General features: G+C 38.4%; 1 protein-coding gene across 1 annotated transcript in view; it reads left to right on the top strand.

The window, feature by feature from the left end:
• Nucleotides 1–15967, top strand: part of NUS1 (NUS1 dehydrodolichyl diphosphate synthase subunit) — a 30658-nt gene extending 14691 nt beyond the window's left edge. Inside the window, exons 3-5 of the mRNA XM_046676059.1 lie at nt 902–1051; nt 9920–10019; nt 13202–15967. Coding sequence (XP_046532015.1) covers nt 902–1051; nt 9920–10019; nt 13202–13292 — 341 coding nt within the window. The 3' untranslated portion in view covers nt 13293–15967. The remainder of the gene's footprint in view (nt 1–901; nt 1052–9919; nt 10020–13201) is intronic.
• The last annotated feature ends 3008 nt before the right edge of the window (nt 15968–18975 follow it).

Genomic DNA, 18975 nt, shown 5'->3' with positions numbered 1-18975 from the left:
GTAAGCATGAATGTAAAGTTGAATAGCTAACATGCAGAAATGTTTGTGTTTCAAGGCAAATTCTGTCGCTCATTTATTTATTCAATAATTTTGCTCTATTAGTCTTTATTGTCAACACTTCTAATCATCAGATTTAGGTTTTTCTTTCTTCATCTTGTTAATATATAATTTTCAGAAAATGATGAAATCATGACTCATAGATACTAAAAAAAACACATTAAAGATTTTATTTAACTCAAACAACTAGGAACCAGGCAGATTTTATACTGATTCAAAAAAGAATCCAAAGAAGGGATGCATTTCTAGATCAATGAATATGTAAAGAGAGGCAAAACTGGTTTTTCTGTGAGGTTAGGGGGAGGATAATTGAACCTCTACCAGACAAGAATTTGGCATTGCTATCACTTAGCTAGTATCCTATCAATTGTAAAATAGCTTCCATAGAATCAAAATTTGATAAGGCAGATGTGTGTACTATAGACAATGCATATTCCATTGAAACACATTTTTTTCCTACAATCGTTATTTTTATCTTCTATCCTGTGTTACTGCTAACTGTACTATAATTGTAAATGGTGTTTTAGACGAGTGGAAATTATAGTTTACCCTATAATTAAAATTCCTATTTTCTAGAGGATTTACTCACAGGTATAAGGGCTTTCTGAGCATTTGGAAAGAAGGCAGTATTTAAATATATATACAAATGTGATATGTGGGTCTTTTCAGAGGAGAGTAGTTAAGTATGTTTTGATCTTGAAATTGAAAGTCTTAAACAATTCTTGTTTACTATAAAAACTGTACCTTTATTTTGGTCTGAAGTTTGTATTTCTTGAACCTGACTTTGAAATATATCTGGATGAGGGTGTTTTTTTTTTAATGTCTTCTTTGCTTTTTCCTCCAGTTTTAAATTGCCAATCGGCAGTGAAGGTGCTGTCCCCAGAAGATGGAAAAGCAGATATTGTGAGAGCTGCTCAGGACTTTTGCCAGTTAGTAGCCCAGCAGCAAAAGAAATCCACAGATTTGGATGTAGCTATGTTAGACAGTTTGCTTAGTAAGTCATGTGTATTTGTTTTTGGTTTTGTCCCGCAAGGATGCAGTATGAAGGAGGACATCTAGGTTCCTTTCGCACTAGAAGGCCTGATTTTTTTGTTGTTATTGTTGTTATACTTGTTGTGTTTCTGAAGTTTGAAGACCTACACATGAAAATGGTTTTGAGATAATGAAATTTGTTGTCAACTCACTTGCATGGTAAATGAGAGGACTTAAGGATTTTTAGGGGGAGGGATGAATATTCCTGAAAGTAGGACTTCTACTTGTCAGGTTTCCTCCCTCCGGGATGTTTTCCTACACTGACAATGAATTTCTCTTAATTCTCGACGCCACCTGAATGTCCAGCAGTTCAGTTCAATTCCATATTAACTACCTGGAGTTAGTGTCAGACTCTACAAATTTAAGGGCTCGGTCATACAAGACTGCCCCCACTTCAGATGCCAGTTCAATTCTCTAGCCACCTGTACTTCTGAGCAACCGACTGTAAATAGAGGTTCCCATGACTGCCTCCTAAGGTTTGGTAATTTGCTATAATGGTTCACAGAACTCAGGAAGCCACTTTACTTAGGTTTACCAGTTTATTATAAGGGATACAACTCAGAAACAGCCAAATGTAAGAGATCTATAGGGCAAAGTAGTGGTGGGGGCAGGCGGGGTGGGTGGGTGAGGTAATGCACCGTTTCACATAGGGATCACGTAGCCATGCCCTCTTCAGGTCTGCCACCCTCTGAGCACCTCTGTGTGTTCAACCTGGAAGCTCTCCAAACCCTGTCCTCCAGGGATTTTTATGGAGGTTCCATTACCTCTGCATGATTGATTAAATCATGGGCTGTTAGTGACTAAACTCAATCTCCAGCTCCTCTCTCCTACCTGGACGTCGAGGGTGGGGCTGAAAGTTCTAACCCTCTAATCACATGGTTGATTCCTCTGGCAACCAGCCCCCATCCTGAAGCTGTCTAGGGGCCTACCAAGAGTCACCTCGTTAATATAAACTCTGGTATGGTTGAAAGGAGCTTACGAATAACAAAAGATGCTTCCCTCACCCCTATCACTAGGGAAATTCCAAGGGTTTTAGGAGCTCTGTGCCAGGAACCTGGGACAAAAGACCAAATATGTATTTTTTATTATGTTAAAGTACCACACTTTCCCTCTCCCTCTTTCTTTTTAGTTTGAACTTACTAAGTTTAACTCAAGAGCTATTTAGGAAGCAATCCCAAGAATATAATCTTACTGTCATCCATGACTCCTTTTTCAGTGTTCCTTCTATTATGTTATACCAAATATACCACTGTATTGGTCGTGTTACATCAAATAGAATATTTTATTTATTTTTCTTCAACTGCATATCAAAAGCCTTTGGTTTCCTTATTCTCTGTAGAGCCCCCTAGGAACTTTTTGCTGTAAATTTTCTGTTTTTTCTCCAGTTATTTTCTTGAAGTTATAAGGGTTTATAACATTGTGAAATTTCAGGTGTACCTTATAGTTTATCAGTTTCTGTATAGACTGTGTCATGCTCACCACCAGTAGTATAATTTTTGTCCGTCACCATACATATGTGCCCCTTTACCCGTTTTGCCCAACCCCCTTCCCCTCTGGTTACCACGAATCTGTTTTCTTTATCCACGTGATTATCTTCCACATATGAGGAAATCATGTGGTGTTTGTCTTTCTCTGTCTGGCTTGTTTCACTTAGCATCATACCCTCAAGATCTATCCGTGTGTCAAATGGGACGATTTTGTCTTTTTTTAATGGCTGAGTAGTATTCCATTGTGTATATATACCACATCTTCTTTATCCATTCATCAGTTGAGGGGCACTTGGGTTGCTTCCACATCTTGGCTATTGTGAATAATGCTGCACTGAACATAGGGGTGCATAAGTCTCTTTGAATTGTTGCTTTCAAGTTCTTTGGATAAATACCCAGTAGTGGAATAGCTGGGTCATATGGTATTTCTATTTTTAATCTTTTGAGAAATCTCCATGCTGTCTTTTTTTTTTTTTCCCACCTCCTTCTCCCCAAAGCCCCCAGTACATAGTTATATATTATAGTTGTAGGTCCTTCTATTGTGCTGTGTGGGACGCCACATCAGCATGGCCTAGTGAGTGGTGCCATGTCCACACCCAGGATCTGAACTGGCGAAACCCTGGGCTGCCAAAGCTGAGCGCACGAAGTTAACCACTCGGCCAGGGGGCTGACCCCGCCATACTGTTTTCCATAGTTGCTGCCCCAGTTTGCATTCCCACCAGCAGTGCATGAGGGTTCTGTTTTCTCTATGTCTTTTCCAACATTTGTTATTTTTTTGTCTTGGTAATTATAGCCGTTCTGACAGATGTAAGGTGATATCTCATTGTAGTTTTGATTTGCATTTCCCTAATAATTAGTGATGGTGAGCATCTTTTCATGTGCTTGTTGGCCATCTGAATATCTTCTTTGGAAAAATGTTCATATCTTTTGCCCATTTTTTGATCAGGTTGTTTGTTTTTTTGTTGTTGCATTGTATGAGATCTTTATATATTTTGGAAATTAACCCCTTGTTGGATATATAATTTGAAAATATTTTCTCTCAGTTTGTGGATTGTCTTTCATTTTGTTCCTGATTTCCTTTGCCTTGCAGAAGCTTTTTAGTCTGATGTAGTCCCGTTTGTTCATTTTTTTCTTTTGTTTCTCTTGTCTGAGTAGACACGGTACTTGAAAAGATGCTAAGACTGATGTAAGAGAATGTACTGCCTGTATTTTCTTCTAGGAGTTTATGGTTTTAGATCTTACATTCAAGTCTTTAATCCATTTTGAGTTAAGTTTTGTGTATGGTGTAAGATAATGGTCTACTTTCACTATTTTGTATGTAGCTGTCCAGTTTTCCCAACCCCATTTATTGAAGAGACTTTCCTTTCCCCGTTGTATGTTCTTGGCTCCTTTGTTAAAGATTAGCTGTGTGGTTTTATTTCTGGGCTCTCACTTCTGTTGCATTGACCTATGTGTCCGTTTTTGTGCCAATACCATGCTGGGTTTTTTTTTTTTTTCCCCGACGAAGATTAGCCCTGAGCTAACATCTGCCAATCCTCCTCTTTTTTCTGGGGAAGACTGGCCCTGAGCTAACATCCGTGGCCATCTTCCTCTACTTTATATGTGGAACACCTACCACAGCATGGCTTACCAAGCAGTGCCGTATCTGCACCCAGGATCTGAACCAGCGAACCCCAGGCTGCTGAAGCGGAAGGTGCACACTTAACTGCTGTGCCACCAGGCCGGCCCTCATGCTGTTTTGATTACTATAGCTTTGTAGCATATTTTGAAGTCAGGCATTGTGATGCCTCCAGCTTCGTCTTTTTCCTCGGGATTGCTTTGTCTATTCTGGGCCTTTTGTTGTTCCATGTAAATTTTAGGATTCTTTGTTCTATTTCTGTGAAGAAAGTCATCGGGATTCTGATTGGGATTGCATTGAATCTGTAGATTGCTTTAGGTAATATGGACATTTTAACTATGTTTATTCTTCCAATCCATGTGCATGGAATATCTTTCCATCTCTTTATGTTATCTTGTCTGTCTTTCAGTGTCTTCTAGTTTTCAGTGTCTAGGTCTTTCACCATTTTGCTTAAATTTATTTCTAGATATTTTATTCTTTTTGTTGCAATTGTAAAGGGGGTTGTATTCTTGAGTTCTCTTTCTGCTAGTTTGTTATTAATGTATAGAAATACAACTGATTTTTGTAAGTTGATTTTGTACCCTGCAACTTTGCTGTAGTTGTTGATTATTTCTGATGGTTTTCTGGCGGATTCTTTAGGGGTTTCTTTGTATAGGATCCTATCATCTGCAAATAGTGAGAGTTTCACTTCTTCCTTTCCAATTTGGATACCTTTTATTTCTTTTTCTTGCCTAATTGCTCTGGCCAAAACCTCCTGTACTATATTGAATAGGAATAGTGAGAGTGGGCACCCTTGTTTTATTCCTGTTCTCAAAGGGATGGCTTGCCTTAACTTTAATGGTCCTTCTCCTTACTAGCATTATCCCTGATCCTCTCGAAGAGAGGCAATACTTCTAACAAATTCCATTGATAGCTTCTGTAGCTATGCAATTTCAGATACATATTTTTCATTCATTCATAGAGTCTCCATTAACCTTAGTTATTAATCATGTGTTTTCTAACTCTGTCATTTATTTAACTCTCTTTTCTTTGTTTATTCCACTTTGACATATGTCCATCACAGAACACAGTCTGTCTCTGGCCTGTTGGTCTCATTAACTCCCTCCTTTCATTGACTACTTACTTCTTACCCTACTCTCCTATGCTCTAGTTTGTCATTGCCTAGTTGTATTGAGGCTGAATAAATAGACTTAAAGTAGACCATTGTAGGTGCTTTCTGGTAGAGGTTACTGGGATGTTGACTGTTTCCTGAATCCTGTAAGGCCCCAGCCAAAGAATAGCTTATGAGCATGTCTTAAACGTGATGCAGGGACCAAAGATGATCCTTCAGGTAGTGTTTAGCCTAAGTGTTAAGCCCAGGTGTTGTCTTCAGGGGTTGTAGACCCATGATAAATGAAAATGTACACAGTCTTTAGGTTAACACATTAATCTGACAGAAGCAAACCCTCTGGTATTGTCACCCCTGAAAGTTCCCTTGTGACTGCAGTTAATCGCCCATCCTACCCCCAAAATGAGGCAACTGCTGATCTGTTTTCTGACTATGCTTTAGCTTTTTCTAGAAATTTTATATAGATGGAATCGTATATATATTTTTATGTCTTGCTTTGTTTACTTAGCATAATATTTTTTGAGGTTCATCCGTGTTGTATGTATTAGTACTTCATTATTTTTTGTTGAAGAGTAGTATTCTGTTTTATGGATACCACATTTTGTTTAGCCATCAGTTGACGTACATTTGATTTATTTGAGTAATGCTCAAACATAACCATTTGCCTACAACACTTTATGTGGATGTGTTTTCTTTTGTCTTGGGTAGATAACTTACAGTGGAATTGCTAGATTGTGGTGAGTGAATGTTTAACATTTAAGAAACTGCCAGTCTTTTTCCACAGAGTCTGTACCATTTTACCTTCCACCAGCAAAGTAGAGAGTTCTAGATTCTCCATATTTTTGCCATGACATAGTATTATCAGATTTTTTAAAATTTTAGCTGTTCTAGTGGATGTGTAATACTATCTCGTGGTTTCAATTTACATTTTCCTAATGACTAATGATATTGAGCATTTTTCATGTGCTAATTTGTCATTTGTATCTTCTTTGGTAAAGTGTCTATTCAAAGATTTTGCCTATTTTTAATGGGCTTTTTGTCTTATTATTGAGTTTTATGAGGTCTTTATATGTTCTGGGTACAAGTCTTTTACCAGTGATAAGGTATGTGATTTGTAAATACTTTCACTCAGTGCATGGCTTACCTTTTCTTTTTCTTAATGATTTCTTTTAAAATGTTTAATTTTTATGAAGTCTAGTTTATCAATTTTTTTCTTTTTGGATCATGCCTTTGGTGTCATGTCTAAGAAATCTTTGGCTAATCCACAGTCCCAATTATTTTCTCCTGTGTTTTCTCCTACAATTTTTATAGCTTTTAGCTGTTAGATTTGTAAATATATAATCATTTTGACTTAGTTTTTCTAAGTGGTGTGAGGTAAAGGATACCAGTTTTTCTTCCACCATTGTTTGTTGAAAAGACATCTTTTTCCCCTTGAATTACTGTGGCTCCTTTGTTGAAAATCAGTTTATCATAAATCTGCAAGTTTATTTCTGGGCTTTCTATTCTATTCCATTGGTCTATAGGTCTGTCCTTATAATGCTACACTGTCTTGATTATGGTAGCCTACTGAAGTAAACTTCGAAATCAGGTAGTGTTATAGTCTTTCAACTTTTTCTTTTTTGAAGTTATTTTGGCTGCTCAGGGTCCTTTGCATTTTCATACACAATTTGGGATCAGCTTGTCAATTAAAAAAAAAAAAAGCAAAACAAAAAAACCCCTGGTTTGATAGAGATTGAGTTGAATCTGTGGGTCAGTTTGGGAAGAATTGCCATCTTAACAATATTGAGTTAGAACTAATGCATGAACATAGTATTTCTCTCCATTTATTTGGGTCCTAATTTTTCTCTTAACAGTGTTTTGTAATTTCAGGATATAGGGTTTCTACTTCTTTTGTTAAATTTATTCGTATTTTGTTCTTTTTGACGCTGTTGTTAGTGGGATTATTTTCTTGATTTTATTTTTGAATTGTTGATGATAATATAGTTTTTTAATATTGATGTTGTATCCTGTGACCTTGCTAAAATTCCCTTAATAGTTCTAGTACAGTCATGTGTCACTTAACAATGGGGATATGTTCTGAGAAATGTGTTGTTAGGTGATGTGGTTATTGTGCGAATATCATAGAGTGCACTTACACAAACCTAGATGGTATAGCCTACCACACACCTGGGCCATATGATACTGATCTTATGGGACCACCATTGTATATGCTATCCATTGTTGACTGTAGCATCATTATGCAGTGCATGATTAGTTCTTTTTGTAGAGTCTTAGGATTTTCTAAATATAAGATCACATTGTCTATAAATAAAGATGTCTAGGGGCTGGCCCGATGGTGCAGCAGTTAAGTGTGCACGTTCTGCTTCGGCGGCCCAGGGTTTGCTGGTTCAGATCCTGGGTGAGAACATGGCACCGCTTGGCAAGCCATGTTGTGGTAGGCGTCCTGCGTATAAAGTAGAGGAAGATGGGCGTGAATGTTAGTTCAGGGCCAGTCTTCCTCAGCAAAAAGAGGAAGATTGGATTGGCAGCAGTTAGCTCAGGGCTAATCTTCCTCAAAAAAAAAAAGATGTCTACTTCTGCCTCTGCTCAGTTTTTCTTTTTTTGTTTTCTTTTTGAGGAAGATTAGCCCTGAGTTATCTTCTGCTGCCAGTCCTCCTCTTTTTGCTGAGGAAGACTGACCCTAAGCTAACATACATGCCCATCTTCCTCTACTTTATATGTGGGACACCTGCCACAGCATGGCTTGACAAGCAGTACATCTTGCACCCGGGATCCGAACTGGCGAACTCTGGGCCACCGACGTGTGAACTTAACTGCTGCGCCACAGGTCCAGCCCCATCTATTTTTAATTTTATCTTTTAGTCTGACTTTCTGTGTCTACATTTTTTAATGTGTCACCCAATGATTTGCACACTGGTTGTGCTCAAACACTTTTAGTTTGTAGGGCTTCCAAGATCTCTGTGTGATGTTGGAGAGTGCATTCAAGTTAGTTCTCCAGTCTCCTTGGCTGTTACTTTTCATTGGGCTTTCTTGCCTCTCTGTCGCTCTGTCTCCTGCCCCTCCTCCTTCCTCCTTCATGTATGTATTTGTGTAGTTTCCTCAGCCATGGATGTGTGGACAGCTTATCTAAGCCGCTGTTTCCAGGATCTCTCCCTGTGAAGTTTCTGGCCGTTATACTGCTTGTCCTAACTGGGACTACAACCTCCAAGCAAAGCTGTGGGTTTTCCTCATTTGTTCCTTTTGAACTTGTCACTTTTAGTTGGTAAAAACTTAGGTTTTCACCATTGGCTCCTCCCTCCTGCCCACAACCTCCAATTCTAAATTGAGTCCATAGCTTTTGGCAGCAAGCAGCAAATCTGCTAGTTTTTGCTGTCAGCCGTGTACTGGTCAAACTACGATTCTCTCTAATTGATGGGGGTAGAGGCGTGGGGTTGGGAGCATTTCCAGGCAGGCAGGCCAGTGACTCTTGCTGTTCTTACCTGAGGCTCTAGCTGGTGTTCTGTTTTGTGTTTTTTTGAAAGAACAGTTGTCTGCTTCTGGTTAATATCCACTGCCCTTCATTGCTTTTGTCCGGTTTGATACACGTTTTTTTGAGAAGATTCAACACTGTCTTCACACCACTATTAGCCAGAAGTCCCTTCTTGTCGTTTTTTTCGCTAACAAGAACTTGCTTTTTCAGCAAGCAGAGGGATATATGTTCTTCTGCTTAGTCCATTCACTCTGCCAACATGGACTTTTAAAGAGACTTTGTTATGGGAACACTTCTTTAACTCCTGCTGGATGGGCCTGTCTAATCTGGTCTCCTTATTTAACAGGTGAAGGAACTAAGCCCTGGAGAGATTATGTGACAAGAAAGTTAGTGGCAGGACGGAGGTTATTAGAAAGTGTTAGAATTCGGGTCCCTTGGATTGTAGCATCTTTTCTGTTGTACCAGTGACTCTTGATTTTAAGAGTTTTAAGTAAAAGTTTATTTTACTTTATTTTTAAGCAGTTGAAATATCCTTATCCCCTTTTTTCCTCAAGCCAGGTCTCTCACAGAAACCAGTTTGTAAAGCAAAAAAAGGTCATGGCTTTGTTGAGGCAGGTGTAGGATCTCCTTTTCCCCTCCCAGGGGCTCGGGCTCTGGGGCATGCTGAGAACTTTGTATGAGTTGGTCTTTCTGGGTCCTTAGCTATAAAATGAGGGGCTGGGGAAGGAAGGAGAGTAGATACTTTTTAAGTTTCTTTTCACCTCTGAAGTTATTTGATTCTCTGGCCAGAATAGGCTTTTGTGCTTTAAAGCAGTGCTGTTCCTGGAGAATACTTGAGTCGAGTCTTGAAAGATAGGTGGGATGTGGGAGCTACTTATAGGGTTTAGGGTGGGAGTTGGGTTACCCTCCGTATCAGGTCATTCCAGTTAAATGGACTTTAGAGAGAACTTTCACATTTGGAAGTAACTTAGATAGTAAAGTATAGTTTGGGCAGTGGGGTAGGGGTATGGAAACGTACAAATAAAGCATCTGAAGAGAACAGATCCTCAAAACGTGTAAGAAGCCAGTTTGCTGAACAGATTTTATCCTTGATCATTTTATTTGTCAACAGTACATGTTAAGTTCATGTGCATTTCTTTCTCTCCAAGGTTCAAATGGTTTCCCTGATCCTGATTTAGTATTGAAGTTTGGTCCTGTGGACAGCACATTAGGCTTTCTTCCCTGGCACATCAGATTGACTGAGATTGTGTAAGTAGTAAAAAGTGGACTGACTTTGATTCGATTCATCACATGTTTCTTGAGCCCAGTACTGGACTGTGGTGGGAATTCCCAAACAATTATAGTACTGGATCCTTTCCCTCAGGTATTGCACCGTGTCAGTGGTAAAATAAAGACATCTGTAAATGACTCAGACACGAGAGAGTGTGGTTGTGCAGATGTTTGGTATTGACACTGAGGAGTGGGAGGTCTCTCTGTGGGCCAGATTGTTGATTCTGCAGAAAAGATGTGACTTGATCTGGGGTCTGTAAAATAGGTTGAATTTTTGTAGTTAGAAGAAAAGGTGGGAAGTGTAGGGGATGGTCAAGGGGAAAAAGAAAAGCTGTAGGGGGCGGGCGGGGGTGGCGGTGGTTAAGGACTTGCGCGTTAAAGAAGTAGTGACGGAGTGGGCTACACCAGAGCAGAGAGGTAGTGTTAGCTAGCAGTGTAAGGTGAGCTCAGATACTTTGGGGTGTGGACATTGGAAAGGCTTTAAGTACCGGTGTAAGGAACGTGTATAGTTGTTTAGACAGGCTATAGGAAGCCATTGAGCCTGTGGACAATGTGGGAATGGTGCTTTTTGGAGATTTGTTTGGCAGCTGTGTACTAGAGTAGATTGGATTTGGAAAAGGGTGAGGTAAAAAGACAAGTGAAGAGGCTACAGCTCTAATTCAGGGGAGAATATAGTGATGAGAATGTAATTGCTATTTAGAAGTTTGGTAAACTTTTTGTATAGAGGGCCAGACAGTCTCTTGCAACTACTCCTCTCTGTTGTCACTATTCACCGCTTGCTAGGGTGACTGAACAACCACAGGCCGTATGTAAACAACGTGCGTGACTGTATTCTGTGAGACTCTGCCTAGGAAAACAGGTGGCGGGCCCCTGGGCTGTGTTTGCTGAGCTCTGATCTAAAATACAGGGGAGACTTAGGAGCCTTAAAATATGTTTAAATTCTGGGTCTTAGGAGGAAAATAATTCAAATTCTGTCTCTCATGAGGAGTAATTATCAAGTTAATTGCAGGCCTAGCACTTTATTAATTGTGACAAAAGTTAGAACATGAAATGACTCCTAAGTTTTTAGGCCTAAGTTTATGAATTATGGTGTTATTGAGAGAAACGGGAGAGTCAAAGGAGCATGATTTTGAAGGGAAGATGTTGACTTCACAGATCAGATGCTTTTGAGGCCAGTCTATTTAGATGGAAACACTTAGGAGGGCAGATGAAGATGTGGAATTGCTGCTCGGAGGAGAAGTCTGGTACATTTGGGGATCTTCAATCCCTAGGAAGTAGAAGTAGCTGAACCTGTGAGTAGGGAACCGCTCCAAAGTGTACATGGAAAAGCACAGTACCAAGGGTCCTTTAGGAAAGGCCTCAAGCTTGGGAGCAGGAGGGGAAAAGGGTGTCAGATAAAGAGGTAGAAAAGAACATGTAGCATATTAAAGTCAGAAAGGACTGTAGTCATCTGGTGCTCCCTCATTTTGTAGGCGAGGAAAATGAGACGTTGCTCAAGCTGGTAACAAAGTGGAATTAGAAGCCAAATCTCCAGATTCTGGGTTTCCTCATGGTGGCGTGTGTTGCTCTTGTCTCTTTTTCTCCAGTGGTTTTCCATGTCGTTTCAGGTGCCTTTCAGGTGGACTCTAAGAAAGGTAGCTGTGAGAGTGTGTGAGGCTGGGAGCGGTTTGGAGGAAGAGTGTGTTTTAGAACAGACAGATGTTGGGTCGAATCTTAGCTGTGCAGCTCAATAGTTTGACTATGGAAAGCTATTTAAACTCCTTTATCTTTGTAAATGGCATTTTAAAATGGAGTTGAGGATTGAAATCTGATAATGGACAGCAGATCCCTAGCACATGAGGGGCTTTCCCAGGGATCTAGGACGTATGGCTGTCATAGCTCTGTAGCCTTATATCGAGGTTTGCTCTATATTTGTCTACCGTCCACCAGACTGTAGGCACTGTGATGGCAGGAAAATGTCTTCTTCATGATATGGAGAAATAGGAGGGTGCAGCCCTGACACAACGGGGCAGGAAATAGCAAGACCACTGCTGGCGCACTGAGGGGTAGTGGTGCCGAGTGCTGATGAAGTGATAGGAGATGAGGCTGTTGAGGAAGGAGGTAGAATGAAGAAGGCTTAGGAAAGTGGGTAGTTTGAGGAGGACATTTGAAGCAAACTTTAGCAAGAGGAATGTCATTAAATTTGTCTTGAGGATGTCATTTCAGTAGGATGAATAAGATATAAGGTTGATAGCAGAGATTATTAAGAGATAAGGAAATGAAGGGAAGTAGGTGACTTATTTCAGGCTTCTTGGCAGTCAAAGGAAGGGTAAAGATTATATGCCAATTATATCTCAATAAAGACTGGGGGGCAGAAAAGGAAGGAGAAAGAAAGCGGAGCTCAGGGGAACCACAGGGTCAAGCAGGAGTTCCTTCCCAGGAGGTTTGTTCAGTCCTTATTTGTGGCGTGTGTGACTGTAGAATGCTGAGTCTGACTCTTGTGCTCTTACCAGGGATTTGGCTCTGATACTGTTTGGAATTTCCAAAGCCTCGCTATAAAGCTGTATAAATAGAGATTTTTTCATGTTAATTATTGAAAATTATTTTAAGTGTTTAAAATACTTAAAGGGAAACCCTCTGGCCATATGTTCACTCTGCCTTTAAAGTGCTTGTCTTCGCACTGTAATTGCCCCCTTGAGCGACTGGAAATGGTGGAGATAAGTATTGTTCATTTGTTGGTTGCTTACCACGTGGCTTCAGTGTATCGTCGTGTGGGGACGCTCTGCTGCTCTGCCAACGTTAAACCTGGCTTTCATAAGCTGTTCTGGTAGGGTTGGCTTTACTCTGACAGAGATAAGTTCTTGAAGTGAATTTGAGTGAGATCCTTTGTAAATAGATCTCCAGTTTTGCATTCATCGAGACTTAGACTTTCATAGGTTCTGAGTCTCTGTCTCACTACGAGTTGATTTGCTTTTCTTGTGGAAAGAGAGAGAGATTATTTTTTACTTGAATTGTTTCACAGTGAGTAACAATCATTAGGCAGAAATGGTTTGGCATACTCTATGTTTATAATTTATTTTCTTCTGTCCTTAACCTCTTTTTGGTCATTGCCCTCTGGTTCCACCCCTCCAAATTACAGTACGTCATCTAATTGTTTTTTTTCCCCTGTGCTTTCTTTTCAGCTCTTTGCCTTCCCACCTAAACATCAGTTATGAGGACTTTTTCTCTGCCCTTCGTCAATATGCAGCCTGTGAGCAGCGTCTGGGAAAGTAGTGATGCCTGGCTGTGTAATTTGATTTCAGGCTTTTGGAGAAAAGGACCAAGTGACTCTGATGTTTACAAAGCACCTATGAAACCCTGTACACACCTAGTTCATAATCCTCGTAATTTATCAACAAACACAAAAAAGTGTCTTACTTGAGAGTAAGAGTATGTGTGAGTGAGTATGTTTGTGTGCGCGTGCGTGTGTGTGTGGAAATAAATTTATAAATGGGGAAGTATTGGAGAAGGAAACACGTAGACTTGCACCTTTGAGCAGCAAATAGCAGCAGTGTTTTAGGAGCTGAAATTTCAAATTTAAAGGCTTCAGCCCCAACTACTTCCCTGTTTTGTGGGGAGAGAAGGGGTTGATTAGAGCTGTTTGGTTGTTGTTTTGGGGGGAGGGGAATAATTTTTGTTCAGTCTTTCCTAGTGACCAAACTTTAATTTTTAAGAATAATATATTGACTTATTAAATGGAAGCATTCTGAGTTTGAGGATCTCCGGAGGAGTGGAGTCCTGTGTTGCTCACATGTTAACAACTTGCTCAGCTTTGGAGCAGAGGGAATACCTGTTTTCAGATATCCGTCCATTTTCATCTCATCATTCTTGTCAAACAACGTGATTTGGGAGTGCTGCTCTGATGTCTTGTCTTCTGGGTTGTGAAGATGATTTGAAAAAGAACTCTTACAACATCGAAATGCAGAATTTAAAAATTGTATTAGGCAGTCAAAAAAAGGTGAAAAAGTTGTAATCTCAAAGGTGGAAAGTTTCCTAAAAAAGGAAAGAAAGTTTTGATTTTCTTTTTTGTTTGGTGGGCAGTGTTCTAGATAGTACCCAGAGTTGGTTTAAAAAATACTTCAATTAACTATGTTTATTTAAAATAAGCATTTGAGAGAAGTTACCAGGGCAGCCTGTTCCTCTTTGGAATAGCACATTTAAGGCCCTCTTAGAACCCAGGATCTTTACTCAGTAGATCCTGAGGGTGAGTTTGCATAAAAGATCTTTAAGTAGGATTGAGACCTGTGTGGGTAATAAAATATTACCAGAGTCTGCAGGAGTAATTTAAATTGATTTTACATGTTCTCGTTCATGTCAGAGAACAACACTGCTTCTGTTATTTTTTAAATGAGTAAATGATTTTTTGATACTTGTTTAATATTTCTTCCCTCACTTCCGATTCTTGGACAGAAACCATTCTTATATTTGATGGACTGTTTTCAGAAAAATCTTATCAACAAGTGTATAATAATTATCTAAAATTGTGCGTGTAGAGTGGAGTAGTTTAGACACTAGGTCTCAGAAGTCTGAAAAATAGCAAAGACGACTGGATTTGCTGCAAAGCAAGGTCTCCAATTGCTTGTCAAATTCTGAAGCTATGAAAAATAAATGTTTCGACTTTGGATTATAAAACCCCATTTATGATTTTAAAATACGCTTGAAATAAAATGATTAATTAAATTTTGGTTCAGTGACATTACTTTGCACTTCATAGTCGTTTGTACATCGGAAGACTTTTTTTAAGTCTTAATTTATTGCTGAAAGTTTTGTGTGAGGCTACAGCATATCTCTAAACTTCACCGGAGAATTTTTTATTTCTGTCCCCCTGTACTGTGATCCATGTTCTATTGAGGCATTTTTGCCTTAGTTTAAGACTGAATTTATGCCTTTTATAAACATGTGTCTTTTAAAAACATTCTGGAATATGTATAGCTTTAATGAATTAAATGTAATGGACCTGACTGAAGTGATTCAATATTTGTTAAAATGAAGTTAGTCAAACAAATTACCCCCTGGGATGTAGCCAAAGTTGCTCAAGCTTTAATAGTTGAGTCCTTCCCCTTTTCTTTTTCCATTTCATAGCCATTAATGTTACACATCGGAGTAAATCTATAACCTGTGACCTGAGTCTGTTACAGTCCTAGGGAGAGACGCTTTAAACAAGTTGCTAAGGATTCTGAATTCAGATATTGGCATTCCAGATCTTTCTCCTCATGAGTTCAACTGCTTGTACAATCTCCACTACTTGAAAGGCATTGGTTGTTCTGTAATTCCTGCCCCAGTTCATCACTAGTTCTGAATTATCAGGGCTCCCTTTGCACTCCCAAGAAGAACTGATAATTTTAAAGAAAAGCATTATCTTTATGTATGTTGAAGGATGTTGTCTGTAAATTTTTCCTTCTTGACACTCCCCACAACAGAAAGGTTATCAGATTAAACCTACTTTATGGATGGCAGCTTGGAGTGTAGCAAGAAGTTGGAGGGCTTGAATTCCATTCCCAATTCTGGCTGTGTTCTGTTTCTTAAAACTGATTCCTGTTAAAAAGTTTGAAAGCTGGTTTTGATGTGAATAGCAAATTCTGGTATATTGTGACTAAGGCTTAATAATGCCTGTCTTAAGAGAGGAAGATGTTATAATGTTAATGGCAGTGCCAAATATACTGTGCATATCTACGGTTAATCTTTGAATGTGTCACTTAATTAGCTCCCTCCTCCTTCAGTGTGATGGTACCATGCATAGAGTCAAATCCTTGTGATGTTTCGTATGGCTGTAGACTTTGGCAACATGTAAATAATGTGTAAAGCAAGTTTTTATTATTAAGGAATCAAATTTATTGAATTTTATTATTGAAAGTTGAAACTTAACATGTATGAACAAAAACAATAAAAGAATATACTCTTTTCATGGACTATAGTATTATGTGAATGCTACATTTATTCTAAACATGTAGGGCCTGCGGAAATGTAATGAGAAACTCATATGACTAGATAGCAATACTATTTTTTTAGATAGTATGTTCTTGATTGAAATATATTCTCATTTTTACCAGGTGGTGAAACATTTGCAGTCTTACAATGTTGTTTGCTTTTTGTTAGATAACAGTAAGATAAAATTCAGCTTTGCCACTGCTAGAATTGTCAAGTTCCCACAATAATTAAAATCTGAATTGATTTTTAATGAACATGGAATACCAAATTAAAAGTGTGTATGTGTACTTTTTTAAAAAGAAATTTGACAGTTCTTGTCAAACCAGGAAATAGAAAGGTGAAAACTATGGTTTGTCGTACATTGCAAAGAGTATTCGCTTTCCAACTTGAGGATCTAATTATAAGATGGTTGGCTTTTTATGCGTAATTTTCATCTGAAATCAGATTTTTCAAATGCCACATTTTAACTTTGGTTAGTAGGAAATGCCTTGAAATAAAACCCAGGAAACAAGATTAATGTCAACAATTGTCCAAGAATCCTAGTTGATAGGGCAAAAACTGATAAAAATTGATGGAAAAGGGGAGTGCAAAAAGAATTTGCTTAAGGTTTAAAAAAAACACGTTTATTGTAGGAAAAACTTAGAGAATTCGGAGAAGCAAACTTAAAGGAAAGTAATTTTTAATACCATCGCTCACTGAGTACATTTTTGGTGACAATCCTGCCAGGATTTTTTTGTATTTATATTTTAAAAAATGGATCCTACTGTAATAGGTTTAATAAAGAGATTCTTTTTGAACTATAAACTATAAATCAGGAGTCTTGTGTTCTGTTTCGTACTTGGTTATTGTGTCTGGATATAAACAGTGACATCAGCACATGAAAATAAAAGGTTTGGAAAAAATTATAATCCACATTGCTAGCCTTAATGAATAGTTAACATTGGTCCAAATTTTTCAAGTAATTTTAAGCTCCTCTCTCTTCCCTCTATCTTCTAGAGATTCAGGGACTATGAGTTAATTTTAGCATCTGGTTCCATACCCAGATGATTATAAAAAATAGGTATTAGATGTACTCCCAGATGAAACTATTTGGATTATCTGCTGCTCATTATGTTTATACTCCCCTTCGTTAGCACTAATAATAGAAGTTTCTTTTATGAGGACAACAAAAGAGATTGTTTGTCTCAGAGAAGGAAAGCCTGAGCAAAATGAAAAAAATCAGAATGTAGGTAAGTGTTAACAGCAGGGTTATACTTGTATAGAGTAATATTTTCATTCTGATGAAGATTGATTTCAACTGCTCTATCTTTTATGGATGTGGTTCTATGAACCCTTTATTTTGATAAATGTGTATGTTGCAGTGTTATTCTAAAGTAACAGCTGTACATAACAACTGCCTTAAATTTCTTATTTTACAAAATGTAATGGAGAAGTAGATAAGTAATGATGATAACCAACTGTTTTCTCCAGAGAGGAACCTATATTTTAATTAGATTTCAGATAATAGAAAGAAAATGAGACATAAAGAAAAATGTGGAAGTTATTTAACCGGAGATGTTTGACATAGCATTTGTCTAGTGCATTGTTTCTCAACTGGAGTGATTATGCCCCCCAGTGGACATTTGACAATGTCTGGAGACATTTTTGTCATGGCTGAGGAGGGAAAGGAATACTTCTGGTATCTAGTGGGAGGAGGCCAAGGGTGCTGCTAAATGTGCCATGATGCACACGACAGCCTTCCAAACAATATTCAGCCTCAAATGTCAGTAGTGCTAAGCGTCAGAATCTTTGGTGTAGTGTGATTTATTTGGGGAGAGGTCGTGATGATGTTGCCTGAAATATGCTGTAGGGTAATTGTAAACAACAAGTTTGTTTAGATTTGAATGTATACATCATAGTTTAGAGATAAAATAAACATATGTGTATTTTAATTATATGAAATAATATATTAACTTTTTTCCAGTAATGAATTCCATTCATTATTTTCACATTTATCTTTGACATTCTGAGACAGTTTTCCAAAGCTTGTCGGCTTGTCTGAATTTATTTGAAAGAAAGTAATGTTTTACACACATATAATGTTATAAGAAGTCCCATGCTTCAAATTACCTGTTGTATAAATATCAAGTTAGCAATTTCTTTCATTCACCCTGTAATTGACTTCCACATTATAACTGCTTATATTGTTCTTGAAAATGATCGTTAAATGCTTGTTGAGCGCCTGCCCTGGTGGTCTAGTGGTTAAGATTCAGTGCTCTGTCCCCCGCTGCCCGGGTTGGTTTCCCAGTCATGGAACCACACCACCCATCTGTCAGCTGTCATACTGTGGCGGCAGAGCACTAAGAAAAAAAACTAACAACTAGGATACACAACCGTGCACTGAAGCTTCAAAAAGAAAAAAAAAGAGTAAGTAAATTGCTTGTTGTTACATGTCCTATGCTTGTTTTTGAGATCATATCTCCAAGAATAATGACTAAATCATTGCTAAATTTCTTTGCCTCTTGTTTTTAAATAATTCATCTGTGACCTTTTTTAGCCCTCTGAACATAACGTTGAAGTGGCTTCAATGTAGTGTGATTTCCCCAAATATTACCTGCAATTGAAATAAGTAATTAGAGTACTCCTTGTGAAGAGATTTTGCTTGGCCTGGAGAAAGATGACTTTTCTGAGGGATAATTTCAGAGAAATAAAACCTGCTTGTGTTCAGATGTACATGGGATATATATGTGCATGTGAAAGTTGTCCTGATAAGTCTGTCATTGACTTTGGAGTGTGAGGTGCAACAAAAATACAGAGTATTCAGGAGATTAACAGGAATGCACAAGAAGTATCCAGGCGAATGATTTCATTACATATTAATTTATGAGTTACTTGCAAGCTGAAGCTCATCTATTTGTAAATATGCAGAATATCAGGTTGATTGCAAAACCAGACCCTAGGAGATATACTCTGGGGTCCTCAGGTTGTCCGATGGAATATAAGACTAGCC

Source organism: Equus quagga, chromosome 11 (genome assembly GCF_021613505.1).
Source record: "Equus quagga isolate Etosha38 chromosome 11, UCLA_HA_Equagga_1.0, whole genome shotgun sequence".
NCBI lineage: Eukaryota > Metazoa > Chordata > Mammalia > Perissodactyla > Equidae > Equus > Equus quagga.
Note: the sequence above shows the minus strand (reverse complement) of the source record. Positions and strands in the feature narration are given on the sequence as shown.